We start from the raw sequence: 16217 nt of genomic DNA, 5'->3' as shown, positions 1-16217 counted from the left end.
AATGCTCTGTATTGAATTATGTTATTCTACTAAAGACTTGCTTTTTCATAAAAGGTGGTGTGCTGGTCTCTTTGTGCTCTTTTGAGCATAGCATTGCAATATTACAGGAGTATGTGATGCAGCACCCGTTATTTATCAATTGGAATTGTGTGCGATTTTCTTCTATGCTTTCTCTATCTATCTATCTATCTATCTATCTATCTATCTGTCTATCTATCTATCTCTATATATACAGTCAGGTCCATAAATATTTGGACATTGACAGAATTTTCAGATTTTGGCCTCTATTCACCAACACAATGATTTTGAAATGAAAGAAACAAGACGTGCTTTAACTGCAGACTTTCAGATTTAATTTCTGGGTAATTACATCCAAATCGGGTGAACGGTGTAGGAATTATAACTGTTTCAATATGTGCCTCCCACTTTTTAAGGGGCCAAAAGTAATGGGACTATCAACTCAAAAGCTATTTCATGGACAGGTGTGGGCTATTCCCTAATTATTTCATTATCAGTTAAGCAGGTAAAAGGCCTGGAGTTGATTCTAGGTGTGACATTTGCATTTGGAATCAGTTGCTGTCAACTCTCAATATGAGATCCAAAGAGCTGTCACTATCAGTGAAGCAAGCCATCATTAGGCTGAAAAATCAAAACAAACCCATCAGAGAGATAGCAAAAACATTAGGTGTGGCCAAATCAACTGTTTGGAACATTCTTAAAAAGAAAGAACGCACCTGAGAGCTCAGCAACACCAAAAGTCCCGGAAGACCACGGAAAACAACTGTGGTGGATGACAAAAGAATTATTTCCCTGGTGAAGAAAAACCCCTTCACAACAGTTGGCCAAATCAAGAACACTCTCCAGGAGGTAGATGTATATGTGTCAAAGTCAACAATCAAGAGAAGACTTCACAAGAGTGAATATAGAGGGTTCATCACAAGATGCAAACCATTGTTGAGCCACAAAAACAGGAAGACCAGATTAGAGTTTGCCAAACAACATCTAAAAAAGCCATTACAGTTCTGGAACAACATCCTATTGACAGATGAGACAAAGATCAACTTGTACCAGAGTGATGGGAAGAGAAGAGAAGGAAAGGAACTGCTCATGATCCAAAACATACCACCTCATCAGTGAAACATGGTGGTGGTAGTGTCATGGCGTAGGCATGTATGGCTGCCAATGGAACTGGTTCCCTTGTATTTATTGATGATGTGACTGCTGACAAAAGCAGCAGAATGAATTCTGAAGTGTTTCGGCCAATATTATATGCTCATATTCAGTCAAATGCTTCAGAACTCATTGGACAGCGCTTCATGGTGCAGATGGACAATGACCCGAAGCATACTGCAAAAGCAACCAAAGAATTTTGTAAGGCTAAAAAGTGGAATGTTATGCAATGGCCAAGTCAATCCCCTGACCTGAATCCGATTGAGCATGCATTTCACTTGATGAAGACAAAACTGAAGGGAAAATGCCCCAAGAACAAGCAGGAACTGAAGACATTTGCAGTAGAGACCTGGCAGAGCATTACCAGGGATGAAACCCAGCGTCTGGTGATGTCTATGCGTTCCAGACTTTAGGCTGTAATTGTCTGTAAAGGATTTGCAACAAAGTATTAAAAAGTGAAAGTTAGCTTTAGGATTGTTTAGTTTGTCCCATTACTTTTGGCCCCTTAAAAAGTGGGAGGCACATATAGAAACCGTTGTAATTCCTACACCGTTCACCTGATTTGGATGTAATTACCCTCAAATTAAATCTGAAAGTCTGCAGTTAAAGCGCTTCTTGTTTGTTTCATTTCAAAGCCATTGTGGTGGTGAATAGAGGACAAAATATGAAAATTCTGTCAATGTCCCAATATTTATGGACCTGACTGTATATATATATATATATATATATATATTGTGATACTTGGGGTAATTAGCTTGGTAGACTAGTGTCAGTGGTGCAGTGATTAGGTGCAGAATCAGACTCCACACATGGCATTCCAGTAAAACTAATGAATGTGGTGCTTTAGTTCCAGCATAAGCAGGAACAAACAGAAAATAACAAATTCCTAGCCCTTTCTTAGGGCACTAGCTCATTTCTTGAACCCTCTCTACAGAAACAGCTACTCTGCATGAAAGTCTCTCACAGTCTCTGAGATTGGAGGTCCTTCCTGCCACAAGCAGGACTGGACACTGGCCTCCTTGCCTGGTATAGCTCCCTTAGCTTGATGGCTGCCATCTGTCACAGTCTGGCCTGCTTCCTTGCAGGTACAATAGCTCAGTCCCAGAGCAGGATAGCCTTCCCTGTATCTCACAGATCTAGGCTCAGGCCTCCTGGCACTCACTGGCTTGCTAGCACAGTGATCTCTGTGTGCCTCAGTCCTCCCTGGACTGAGTTCACTCAGTAGCACTTACGCCTCTTCCCAGAATCCTTTTCTTCTCTGTGTTGGTGGATCTCTCCTGCCCCACACAGAATCTGCTGCTCACTAGCGCCATCTCTGGTGATACTGCCACAACATATATAAATATATACACACAGTCATTTTCTTGGTTACTGGCAGTTCCTAGTTCCAAGAAACTGCCTCTGCAACCTCCTACACTGGCTACCTATCCTCCTCAGAATTTTCCCTTACCTACATCTCTATTCTTATCTCCGTCCTTCCACACCATTTCTCCAACTATTGCCTCACCTCTACTCTGGACACTTCCTTCCATTTGTGCCTTCAAAATTTCTCTCACTGTTCTGCCCTCCTCTGGAATGCTCTCCTTTGCCATGTGGTTGATGTATCAAGCAATGAAAAAATGGATAAATGGTCCAGCGGAGAAGTTGCCCTTAGCAGTCAATTAGCCAATCTGCTTTGAGGAAGCATATATCAAGTACACTCTATAAAATAATAGGTACAAGCTGGTTGGTTGCTATGGGAAACCTCTCCATGGTCCACTTCTTGATACATCAAGCCCCAAGTCTAACTTTGTCCCATTTCACTAGCTTTAAATGTTCTCTAAAGACACATATTTTCCAACCCTTCTGAACTCATCTCTGACTTCCTCCTCATACTCATCTTATCTCTTTCTCAGTTCGTCAACCAACAGTTTACCAACTGTAGAATTTAGGCTCTTGTGCAGGGCATTATCTCTTCTTGATCCTTTGTGTTCCTATCCCTACACTGGCTTTAACGTCATTGCTCACTTTCTTCTGTCTCCTTCTCCTTTACAGTGACTCTGACTCATGTCTGTTCACCTATATGTTGGATACCGCTGCAACGCACCACTGCCTGCTGACTTTAAATTAAGAAAATTGCCCTACACTTACTGCTGTACTTGTCACTCTTTGTCTAAGATTTTATTGTTAGACTTGTATTTATGCTTTTGACTGTTCACTGTTGTGCATTTTATTAATGCTGTGTGCTTTATTGATCTTTATGTTACCTCTTGTACAGTGCTATGTATACCTTGTGGTGTCTAACAAAAATAATAATAATAACAATAATAATAATAATAATAATAATAGTAATTATTAGTTATTTTACACTTTTTTTTTGTTTTGTGCCCTTTTAATTAACTGGATATTGGGTGACACATTATTATAGCACATAATTCAAGTAATTTCTAATTAATTGTTTTACTATGAATTGGAAATTACTTGAATTATGAGCGGGATAAAATGCTCAAAATATATGGCAATATTTTCCTAAATATTAATAGATATATCAAATTAATTTATTATTCATCTATACTTTCAAATTTTCTTTAACTTAAATATATCAATATATAGACTCTGAACTATAATTTTACTCTATACTTATTTTATATTGGCTAGTAAGTTAGTTTAAATTCTTATAATAATGGAATATATTTCATATTCCCAGTAGTATAAATACTGAGTGTTAAACACTATCATCAACAGTGAGTATGGTGTGAAGTTTAATTTCACAGTACAAAGCACAAATTGTTTGATATTTTTGTGATCTGAGACACAGTTCAAAACACCTACAGGCTGCATAAGAAAGTCTGCTTTTCCATCTGCTATTACACATAGGAAAGCTGATTTAATACCGTGACACTAGAATGAGTTTTAACCTATTTATAACAAATTGCCTTTTTTGTTTATTCTAAGGGGTAGAATATATTAATGGTAACTGTTTTCCAGCTTTCTGCATTAGGTAAAGAAGATTTGCAGAGTGCACAAGAGGATAGACAGAATGCAAAGCATAGTCTAAGTAATTCTTGCAGCGAAGAAGGAAGGGCATGTATGATATTGCCACATGCTTAAGTTAAAATGTGTTTGACATGGATATGAGCCTGCTTTCGTTTATTACTCACAAATTCAAATATATCACTACTAAGAGTGAAAGGCAGCAAATACAAAGCTTAAAGGGTTGGAGAGTGAGCTAGAGCTTACTCTTGGCTCTGCCGCCACCTGTTAACCAGACTGTATGTCCACAGCCCTCAAGGCTGTTATGACTCTTGTACATAAACAGATCTGTTCACAAATGTTATGGAACAAATCACACATACAGTAAAGTTCTGCAATAAAGTTCAGGTGCACTCACAAATAATGGAGAAACAAGTGTGCAGCATGTCAGCATACAGTAGATTGATATCATTAAAAAAATTTACACACATCTGGCTTTTGAACTTCTCATTGTTTTATTGTGGAGTATTATTCTTTATTTCAGTCTTCTCACATGCTTCTGGATACATTTATTTCTGGATACACTAGTTCAGAAAAAGATTCCACCCACATTTGATTTTAATTTGTAGTAATCTGTTATTTAGACCCTGATGTTTTCAATAGTTTTTTTAGATAAATATCCAGCATTCATATTTTTGGTTCTTGTACATTTTTTGTAATAACACAATATATTTGTATAGTCATATGCAAATACATCAATAAATCAAACAATGAATACAATGTGTTATAGTTAACCTACTCTATGCCCAATGATAATGCATTGTGTCCTCATTAATAGTTTGGCATAAATTCATTTTTGTGGCATAAATATGTGGGATGCAGTCACCATGTCGCCATTTCAAATGTTGACAGTCATAATGTCGATATTTTGACATGTTCACAATGTCTACATGTTGAAATTCTGCAGAGAGTGGAGGGTTAGGATTAGGCTGTACCAGAGGCCCAACTGTGCTTGAATGGCAGAAGCCAAAGCCCAATTAAGCCACATCCCCTGTACCACTCACCACTGGGGGTTGCTGTTTCGAAAGTGGTGTGAATATGACCACAACTCGCACCAATAGTCTGGCAATGGTGGAAACATCCAAATTAGGTGACATACAGTGAGACTCCCTTTCGCTGGCAAATGTGCCAGCAACCCCAGACTTTCTGCCTGAAAAGTAAAAGAAAGCAGTGAGCTCTGGTGCTGCCAAACATGGCCTCTGCCAAAACTTGTCAGAGCAGAACTTGGTCCAGGCACTCAGAAATGTCAGCAAACTCCCCAACATCCATTAGTATAGTAGGCACATGTTGCAAGTTTTGCCCATTATAGCAGTGATTGCCTAAAATCAACTGGGCCCCACCTTCTGAGACACACAGGGACATGAGCAGATCACAACAGGAGACACAGGAGGAGGCTCAGCCAAGACAGGAACAACTTGGCCTGCTCACTCATGAGGATGATGCCTCACCCATGACATGATGATTCCTGATGCAGAAGCCATGCTGGGTACCAAGACCAGTGAAATACACTTTTAGTCACTAGGGCTGAATTTGACCTGGGTGCTGCACATAAAGAAGATCAGGAAGAACGTGAGATGCGAGATGAGGCTTCAACCTTGCAATACCAGCTGAACATTATCTTATTAAATGAGTCAGAACCAAAATGGTGCAGTGCAAGTGATACATGGCCAAGAAGGAGAAGAAAAGAAGAAAAAGACAAGAGGATCAGAAATAAGAGAAACAGAAAAAGAACAGAAGAGGATAGGAAATTAGAAAAAACATAACCCGAAGCCTGCAGGAAAGAGGCAGAGCTAGAAAATAATTGCAGCTATAAACTTAATTTGCACACCCTCTAAATAATCATTGGCCAGATAACATCAGACACCATTGTGTAACAAATGCAATAAACCCTCATTAATTAACCATATCTAACCCCGACTAGGAGTTTAAAAGCCATCTGACCTATCAGGTTCTATTCATGTAGCTACTCCCCTCTCTATTTAGGGGTAAATTTACTAGGTCAATTTTAATTGATTAAACATAGATCTAAATTGATCAACATCGATGTTGGGTTTTAGGGGCTAAATCACACATTTACTAACACTTAAAAATCAATAGCAAACAATTGTCTGTAAGTAAATGTGTGATTTAGCTCCTGAAATACAACATGGATTTTGACCGATTTTTATTCAATTAAAATCAATTAAAATGTACCCCTTAGTGTCAGATCATTCCCTTTATTTTCCATAAATGTTAGTGCTTTATCAATACTTGCCTTGAAATGCTGTTTGCAAGTAATACTTAACCAATTAATAAAAGAAGTATAGCGAGTCATAAACAGAATATGGTACTGGTATGGCAGAATGTAATAGCCAAGACACGTATAACAAATTATAAACACCACATTTAATGCCCAACAATTCACAATATATAATGTCACTTTGATAAAGCTTCCTGTAAAGGTGAAATGTGTCAGAAGACTTCCTTATCTGTATTGTGCACTTGCAACAGCGGCCCCTCTGCTGCCACCCACTTGGATTGTAGCTGCTGGCGCATGACTTGTGTGAGTACTCACACTTGGAAATCCAGTTCCCTTTTGTGGTGTTGTTGCTAAGTTCATGCAATTGGAGGTTGCACTCAGCATGGATTCCAAACAGAGAAAAACCCTCTTACAAGCAGAACATTATACTAGTAAATATATATGATTATACCATCACATACATTTACATTATACTGGGATTTATGTGATTATTCCGACTTGGAATACATACATTCATCAAGCATTCTTGGAACTAACTTAAGTCCACATATTTGCGGCTATTATATGGACAGCATTTATTGTGTACACAAACAGAGCTTTCAACTTATCAAATACTATTTTTAAAAAGTGGTTTATAGGACTTTTTAATGATTTATGATATATATGTGATAATTAGTTTAATAAATACATTATATAGTTTGAATTGTGTTGGTCATTAAATGTGGCGTCTATAATTTGGTTTTATTCTCTTTTATATTTACACATACAGGGACTGATTCAGAGATGGATGGATTTACACAGCCTCACACAAGCGGCAGTGCAAATCCATCCATCTTAGTTACAAATGCAGAAGGAGGTGTCAGACACCTCCTTGCTGCATTTGTGATCCCAGCACTGTGACCAACATCGCAGGCTGGGATCATCATCGGAACCATTGCGATGGTCATGATGGTTGCTCCTTCGGTCAGGCTGTGGGAGCTGAAGCTTCCCGCAGCCTGGCCAGTGTCTGGTCATGCAAGAGGCCAGGAATCTGCGTCCATTGATGCAGACCCTGGCCTCATCCCTCCCAGAAAACAGAGGTGACATGCCTCCATTTCCAGGACAGTGACCAGGCACGACCCTGCTCTGCCCCCAAATGCTGCAGCATGTTAATCATGCTGCAGCTTGGGGAATCTGCATGCAAGATCGCAGCACCCATACTGTACATGCGCAGAACAGGTCCTGCACAGATCCAGACCCCTAAACATGAGAGATGTGCGTTCATCCTCTGATGAACATACAGTACATCTCTGAATCAGGCCCACAGTAAGTTATTTTGGGTCACAGAGAAATGCGGTATAACTTGCATAAAATCTATTATACTGAGCATATGCTTAACTTATATTTTGAGTTAGTACAGTGTTTCCTACATTTGGTTGGATAGGAAATTTAGTTGTAATACAGTAGTGGTGGTAGAGACAGAAGCAAACAATGCCGATTGGAGATGTGATTGATCTTGACTCACATATCTTTAAGGGATACCTTTTAGGAGGTTCCATAGGCTTGGTGAAAGATTCTTGGTTCATGGCACAATAATAACATGCATTTTGTAGCAGTTATATCTATTCACTGCCAATCTGAATGCAGCCACATCAAGAATCATGGGCCATTTCTCTGTGATGGCTGAATGAGCATTACTAGGTGGCAACTGGGTTACAACTGGGAGTATGGACATGAGAGAATGCTCTGTCTATGTGTTATGGGCATGCATCTTCTTCTGAGTCATGCATATAGCCAAGTTAGATTGATATACTGCAACTAGAATTAGGTAAGTGTAAGTGCCATGATAGTGGTTACAGCTACTGAATAGAGGAGTGGGGCAGTGTGATCTCATAGACGAGTATAACTCAAAAAGCGGATGAATAGTCACATTAGCATTCTGTTCTCATATTGTTCACTGCAGGCATCCAGAATTGTATTTGCAGTATATGTGACTCAAATTCAGTGCCACACAATTTATGGTACCGCTAAGCAGTTTGGTTTTGTCTCAGATCTGCCCGGCAAATATGGATCCCAGAATGAGGCAAAATGCCATCTTTCACAAACATCTGTGCTGAAATGTCTGAAAAAGATTACATTTTGCCTCATTTTGAGATCCAAACTTGGCAGAAAGATATGAGCCAGAACCCGCTCATCTCTAATTTCACATTGCACATCTTGATATATGAGCAATTGAATTTACAGATGCAGAAATGTGAGGATGTTTAAAAAAAAAAAATATATATATATATATATATATATATAAATATATATAAAAGATTGAATGCAGAGGATAATTTTTTTGTTTGGTTTCAATTCAGATCCTCATAGCCAAAAATGCAGATACAGTTTATATTTAATTTAATCAAACTATAAGCTTTGAAATACATTAGCCCAAATAAAATGTATAAAATCCTCAATCATAAATACTTATTTTTACAAATGTCAGTGAACTGGAAAATGCCACTTATGTGATTGTGTGCTGGCATATAACAGTTATAGTAAACAGTTCAAGCACACACTAGAGATGATGCTGGTTTGATGCTATTTACAATATTCAGTAGAAAAATATGCAACAACAGATTTGCTCAATGATCACACTTGAATGGTCAATGATCCAGACACATGTGGCCCCATACTCTTGTAATCTTGCCAGCATTGGTAATGTTCAATATGAACTGGGATCATGAATACAACAGTGTGATCATGCCTACTAAGATTTTGATGATCATTCTTCTATTCCAGATTTTATAATATATGTTGTTTAATAATTATAAATATTTTTGAACATTATAAAACATAAAAATTTGCTTTAAACATTATGATTATCATTATTGTTTTGAATCCTGGTTCCAAAGTTCTATAAATATAGTCCCTTAATTTAATCCAGCTATCCAAGTTTATTTTTACACTGAACAGTACTGTATGAGTATATACATGCAAATGATTATATCCTCTATAACTAAAGACTATTTTTGTTCCTTTGATGAATTGAAAGAATTGTACCAATTGCACTGAAGAGCTTCCATGAAAGAGTTAGTTTAGCCTTTGATGAATGCTTTTCACAAGTGGAAGAACAAAAAGTGTCTGATTAGGGATAATACTTTGTAACTAATAATCTGCATTTTTGACAGGCGTGGCTGTACTCAGCATGTGTGATATTTAATACATTATTTAATGTTATTTTAATGCTAAATTGTAAACTGGAAGTAGATTATATATGTCAGAAATCTAAAATGAAAAAAAAAAAAATAACAATTCACATTTCGATTTGTGGCATATTTGGCTGAGCAACAGAAATGGAATAAGAGTAATTGCTTAGCTGTGTGAGTTTGGCATCTGTTTATACTCAAAAGGGTAAAACAAGCTTTATGGATAGAGACAAACAAGATGCAAGATGCTGCATTTTAGCAAACTCACCTTAATGAGTCTTTACAATCCCATAGAAAATATTTGTTCATTTTTATTTCTGCTTGCATACAAATTACATTGAAATAATAAAAATATGCCTTTGCTTTGACTAATATACTTAGTACTGTTGTGTCACATGCTATTTCTGGGTGTCATGTTAAGCACATCAGACAAAAATGATTACTCTTCATAATCAACAATATTAATCAGCATCACTCTTAGAATATATCACGAAACTCAGTAAACCCTCACTTTATAAAAATTAAAATACACTGAAGTGACCACAGAAAACTCCAATAAATGCATACTGTACTTTACGTTTTCTTATCATGGCAATCAACATATTTTTCCAAATACATTATATATTTTTTTAATGTGTATTTAAAGTGTAAAATGTTCTTTGACATTACAGTTTGTTAGAAATTCTTCTTTAGATCCTTAAACATTTGCAGAGTAACATGTAAGGCTATGGGCCTGATCCTCAACTGGCAAATGTAGGGTCCTTGGGTACGTCTTGCCGGTGTTGCCTATGCAGCTTTATTCTAATACAACCACAAGCCTTTCCCTGGTGTACAGCCATGTGTCTGAATATGAAGTACTGAGAAACCCACTTTGAGCGTATTTAGACACTGAAATACTTATTGGAGAGTCTTTAGATGCAACCATTGGTTGCACCAGCCCCATGCTAGGAGCAGATTCTTCGTCAGAGTATGGCCATCAATGTGAGTGATTAAGCATCTGAGTTTGCAACCAGTTCAGAGATATGGCTTTGACACACCCATAACACACCCATAAGATGAAAATCTTCACACATCTGAATATCCACCTCCCAGTCACTGCCCATGAATATCCAGCACCTTTCCAATACAGTTTGAGTACCATGCACCTTAATAGGTCCTGCAACTCTGTGCATACACACCATCCATGCATAGTGTGACTTTTCAGCAAATTAGACTCATGCTCAGCTAAAAAAAACTCAGTCAACTGCATGTATATCAGCTAATTATCTGACTCAGAATCAGGCCCCATGTAACAAGATTTATTAAACCAATGGCTAATTATTCAATCTGAAATATTATATTTTACTTATGATCATTAAGCTGGGTTATAATGTAAATACTTTATTGCATGGAGCACATCAAACCTCACTTAAGAAAATGATTGAACTTTGTGAATACTGTTTAGCTTCACTTCTTGTCATGAGATCAATAGGCTCAGTAATGCATAAAAATGCATACATTCCATACAGTGCCAATGTTGGAGATATAAGACTAGCTATGAGCTGTTTAAAATCAATATGCTGCTTTCTAGAAAGCAGTAGTACTCACTTTGCAGATTTCATTGGCCATTATGACATCTCCTCAGAAATTATTAGATTCATCCATTAAATGCATAAGGCTAATGTGACTCCAGTCCAGTGGGTGCTCAGACATCCTCCTGAGGAGATGTCAGGCAAAATGTCCCAAAATGCTGTGTTCAGAGAGGAAATGAGTTTGTATTTCCTTACTTCCTGTCTGAGCAGCTAAGGAGCTATGGATGACTATCAAAGGGGTTACCATTGATGGTTAACATCGATGGGCATCCCTACTGGGGACAGTGGGCTAATCAGGGAAGGGGGAGCTGAACTGAGCAGCACAATGGAGCAGCAGGCCAAATAGGAAAATGATGTGGAAATAAACACCAGAAAACAAATGCATCATCTCTGCCATCAATGGCAAAACCATTGACCATCTGTGGTAAACCATTGATGGTTGCTAACCATAAATGATTGTTGACCTTTCCTAATAGGAGCAGAATGTGCAGTGTCCCAGCAGTAGAAAACAACAGACAAAAGCTAAGTGTAAGAGGTGGTAGTTTGGTTACTGTAGCTATGAGAAGAGGGTGATGAGGATAGCTATGAGAGATATTAGGATGGAATGGAAGAGATACATGTATAGCAATGAGAGAGAAAGAATGGTGCAATGGGATATCGATAAGAGATATATTAGGGTGGCAAAGGAAGAGATATTAGCACAGCAAGGGAACTTTGGATGGCCAGCAAAAGAGTCACTACTTATGGTCACCATTCATGGTACCATGAGTACTTTGCATCAATGGCATGAAACCATAGATGGGAAACCATCAATGGTTTCAACCATTGATGGGCAACCATACTGTGGAGGAACCATAGAAAGTGTATACAAAAGTATAGAACAAATGTAGAAAGACATAAAGTGCATATAAAATACAGTACAAATATAACATGACATAAACAATATATAAATGGCAGTTGAAAACTACACATTTACATTATGCAAACTCACAATAACTAGGAGACCAACTATGGATAAACCTGTTGATCAGAGTAGCAGACAGGTTCAAAGCCACTGATTACACACAAAATTGGAGGTGATGGTGTAGACACGGAAAGGAGAGTACATGAGGAAAGAGGGCCCTACTCATTGCTCATTGGAACTTACAATCTTTTGGGGAGGGGCATTATGAGAATTGGTAGGACTTGTTTAAGAAATGGGTTTTGAGAACCCATATAAAGCTTTGGAAATATATATAACAGAATTATGTCTTCACTGATTAGAATTTTTGTAAATGTTCTACTTATATGTAGATAAATGACCATAGGGAAAACAACATTGCTCTTATAGATTATTCCAAAAATATGGCATTTTGTTGGAAATTTCCCAAAAATATATGTTACTTACATAAAGTAAGGATTTAAAAAGGGGGGACCACAACAGATAAGCTTTTACGAGAGTTGCTAAATAGTGAAATTTTCTAAGCTTAGTTTTCAGGTACTTGGCCTTAGTAGCAAATGTCACCTTCAGATGGCATTAGCCATTGTAGACTAAGGGGTGCATTGCTGAAAGCTTTTCAGGAGAGTAAAATAGGTCATTACTCATAAAAATATAGACAATGACTGTGCATGGTCAGATGATGCATTTGTCTCCCATGTACATGTGTGGTCTGATAACTGCACATGCACATTAGCAGTGCTGGATTTGAACCCAGACACAAAGAGATTTAGCCATCACTTTACTTTTTACACATGGCAGGGACAGGAACCTATAATATACCTTGTCCCTCCATGTGTTTTTGGCAAATTCTGATGACATAATTTATTATTGCTGTGATATGTGGCAATATGAAATTATAATTATCGGGACCAATTCCCGATATTGGTTATATACCCTTATTACCATTCCTCCCCAGGTTGTAATAGTGAACAGCAGAACCCCACTTAGCATAATTTCATGTTTCTACTGTACAAATATCATTGTTTGTTGGTCAGCAAAATGGATTGGAAAGATTACATAAGTAAAAGTTTGGAAATACAAAATTAAAATTTGTTTTTCATATTTGAACAAGTACTATAAAACACAATGTAAAACTAATACTAATACAAAAAATATTTTTGACAGTATATCACTGATAATTCTTTTTACACATTTTGTTAAACATAATGCCTTATTAGTGAATTTATTTCTTGAAAACAGAACAATGGTTGAATATCATAAATGATCACCTAATCTGCACAAGAGAAATGGTAATAATAATTAATTATTAATAATAATAATAATAATAATAATAATAATAATAATGTTGTGTCTTCATCTTACAGTTCAGGTATTGTGATTGGATTTAGCATTCATTATCTAATATTGTGTTCTATATTCTTATTTTCTGGTTTGCTAATATATGTATACATTTTTTTACTACATTATTATCCATGTATTGTTTAGAACAAAAGTGTATAGTTGCATCTTCTGTGAATTGTTGGAGAAGCATTCTATTTTTTCTTACACCAACTAAGATAAATGAACAAAGACAACATAATTGACATGCAACATACCCATGGGAGTTCCAACTCCGTAACCTTTAGAATCTATAAGGCCTCCAATCTGTGTCAGGTTACAGTTGCGTTGCGTGACAAATTCAATGGTTGTTGACTCCATTAGAAAGGCATAATCAGAGGTGAGCACTCGCTGGATACCTTCTTCATTATTTTTGACAAGCACCGACTGGCTCCTGCTATTCATAAAGGCCCACATTTTTTCATAGGTAGGGATTTTGGATTTCTAAAAAAGACACCGAACACTTTTATTGTAAAATATTGAAAAAAAAATATAAAGAATAATGATTAAGAACTAGTGATCTTCCTGCATTTTATAGGTTATGTTAATTATAGGTTAATAATTCTACACAGCTACATTTAAACCAGACAACAGTGCTTTAGTTTTCACATTGTAAAGGGGCCTATCCATTTAGCAATATTTGCAGGCGATTGAACGATAATGACATTGTTATCGTTCAATCGCATGCATCGGACACTTTTATGTCGGAAATGACCAGCGATGTGTGCGCCCACTGGTTGTTTCCGATATCTATCATCGCCCGTACATGCTGGTCAACCTGACGATCACATCAGATTCAGCATGTACGGGGATGATGGATGTGCCTACACTGAATGACTGAACGTTCAGTGTAGGCATATCACAGATATAGAAACAACAGCACGATTACAATGTCATAATCATACTGTCATTTCTATGTCTAGTAGTGGATATGCGCCTTTAGTTTTGTTATCATGAAATATACATTATTTAATATTGTTAGATTTTTATGGTTAATGAATATAGGGTTACCTCTACAACACAAATGTTACTATTAACATTACAGTTAAAAAGGGCATTGTTTTAGCAAAGGTAAAGTATCTATAAATATTTCACATTTATTTAGTCAGTTGAGTTGAAATAAAATATACATAATGGTTTTTTGAAAAACATTGTCTTTGAACAAATAATTTGAAATTGGACATTTCTACAAAACAATATTAAAATACAATATTTAATTAATACCATAGTTGACAGCGGCATCTCGACAGTAAAAATCCTAACAGATTTCTGTAAGTATTATAACCCTTACCCTAACCCTCTACCTAACCCTAACCCACACTTCCCACAGCCTAACCCTAAACCTACTGTCCCATAGCCTAACCCTAACCCTACTCTCCCGCAGCCTAACCCTATTTCTCCCCCTAGTGCCTAACCCTGACCCTCCCCCTAATACTTACCTCTGCAGTATTCTGACAGTCGGGGTGCCACTGTCAGTATTGTGACCTTTGGCATCCTGACTATTGGGATACTTACTTCATTCCTTTTTGAAGAACAGTGAATGTGCCCAAGTGAATGATCTATTTACTATATAACTTCATAAACCTACACCCCACTAATATCTGTTGTACAATTTAAAATATTTATATAATTAATGGTAAATCAAAGTATATGACTATTTAATATTTTACTCTGAAAATCATTCAGGCATATTTCAATGTGCATTTCCATATTTCTGTAAATAGTAACCACACACCTCAAAAAGCTTACATAAACAATGAAATGCCCATTTAGCAGTACATTTTGCTATAGCTTGCTTTCAAAACCTACATTCCATGCCAAACTATTTTAAATAGATAGAGCAATGCATTTCCAATACAACAGTATTTTCTTAGTTTAATCATGTAAAACACACCCAGCCCCTTCTGCTATAAATCATTATTGAAGCTCCTGGTTATAGAAGCAGAATTGTACAATTGATATAGATTAACAATATCAATCACATAGATGTTCTGTATGTGATAAAGAGTTTTACCCTTTTTTGTTTTAAAAACATGTTAGTTATTAAAGTGGATGCTTTAGCATATCCCAAAATGTTATGCTCTTTTTTTGATCTCCATATATACTAAATCTTGGCTTCATCCCCTGCATGCATAAAGCCATGGCTTAGGTACTTTTCTGAACAGGCTATTTGATTTGTTGTTTGTTCATTGCCTTTTTCACATAAATCATAGCAACTGCTTTTAATTTTAGCAGTTTTATTCATTTGTATCAAGCTTAAATGGTATATTTAAATATATTATCTGTTACCTGTTATTTGTATTTAAATGTAACCAGCATGTTCACTTTCAGGTCATACTAAGGTCTTTCCTTTCTATTCATGTACTGTTTAGTTCAGTCATAAGAGATTTATACATCTGTGAATTATTATATACACCTGTCCATGTATTTCAAGAGTTGAAATAGCACCACCTACAGCTACTGACCTTCTTTGATGCTTTCTTTTCATTTCTGCTCAGTAGTGGATGAACATTTACAGTAGCCGGAGGCTAAGCAAGTTCCTCTATTAGGTTCTTTGTCTTTTACATCTCACATGTATATTTCTATTTTTTGGGGTTTAATTCTACTTTAGACATAACATACAGTAATAAGAGTCCTTTAGGACTTTTTGTAAAATGCTGAATGACTTTATAAGGTTTGTAAAGAGGCTGTTTTGAAAATTGGCCTATTCTGCCAAAGAGATTTTTTTTTAAATCAAA

At 36.7% G+C, this 16217-nt stretch overlaps 1 protein-coding gene across 1 annotated transcript in view; it reads right to left on the bottom strand.

Moving 5' to 3' along the window:
* GRIK2 (glutamate ionotropic receptor kainate type subunit 2) overlaps positions 1-16217 on the bottom strand; it is a 755896-nt gene that overhangs the window by 79470 nt on the left and 660209 nt on the right. The window contains exon 14 of the mRNA XM_088460433.1: positions 13698-13923. Within this exon, the coding sequence (XP_088316559.1) occupies positions 13698-13923 (226 nt within the window). The remainder of the gene's footprint in view (positions 1-13697; positions 13924-16217) is intronic.

This window comes from Taudactylus pleione, unplaced genomic scaffold (assembly GCF_031769625.1).
Source record: "Taudactylus pleione unplaced genomic scaffold, aTauple2 ptg000046l, whole genome shotgun sequence".
Lineage (NCBI taxonomy): Eukaryota > Metazoa > Chordata > Amphibia > Anura > Myobatrachidae > Taudactylus > Taudactylus pleione.
The sequence above is the reverse complement of the archived record's forward strand: the minus strand, read 5'-3'. Positions and strand labels throughout refer to the sequence as shown.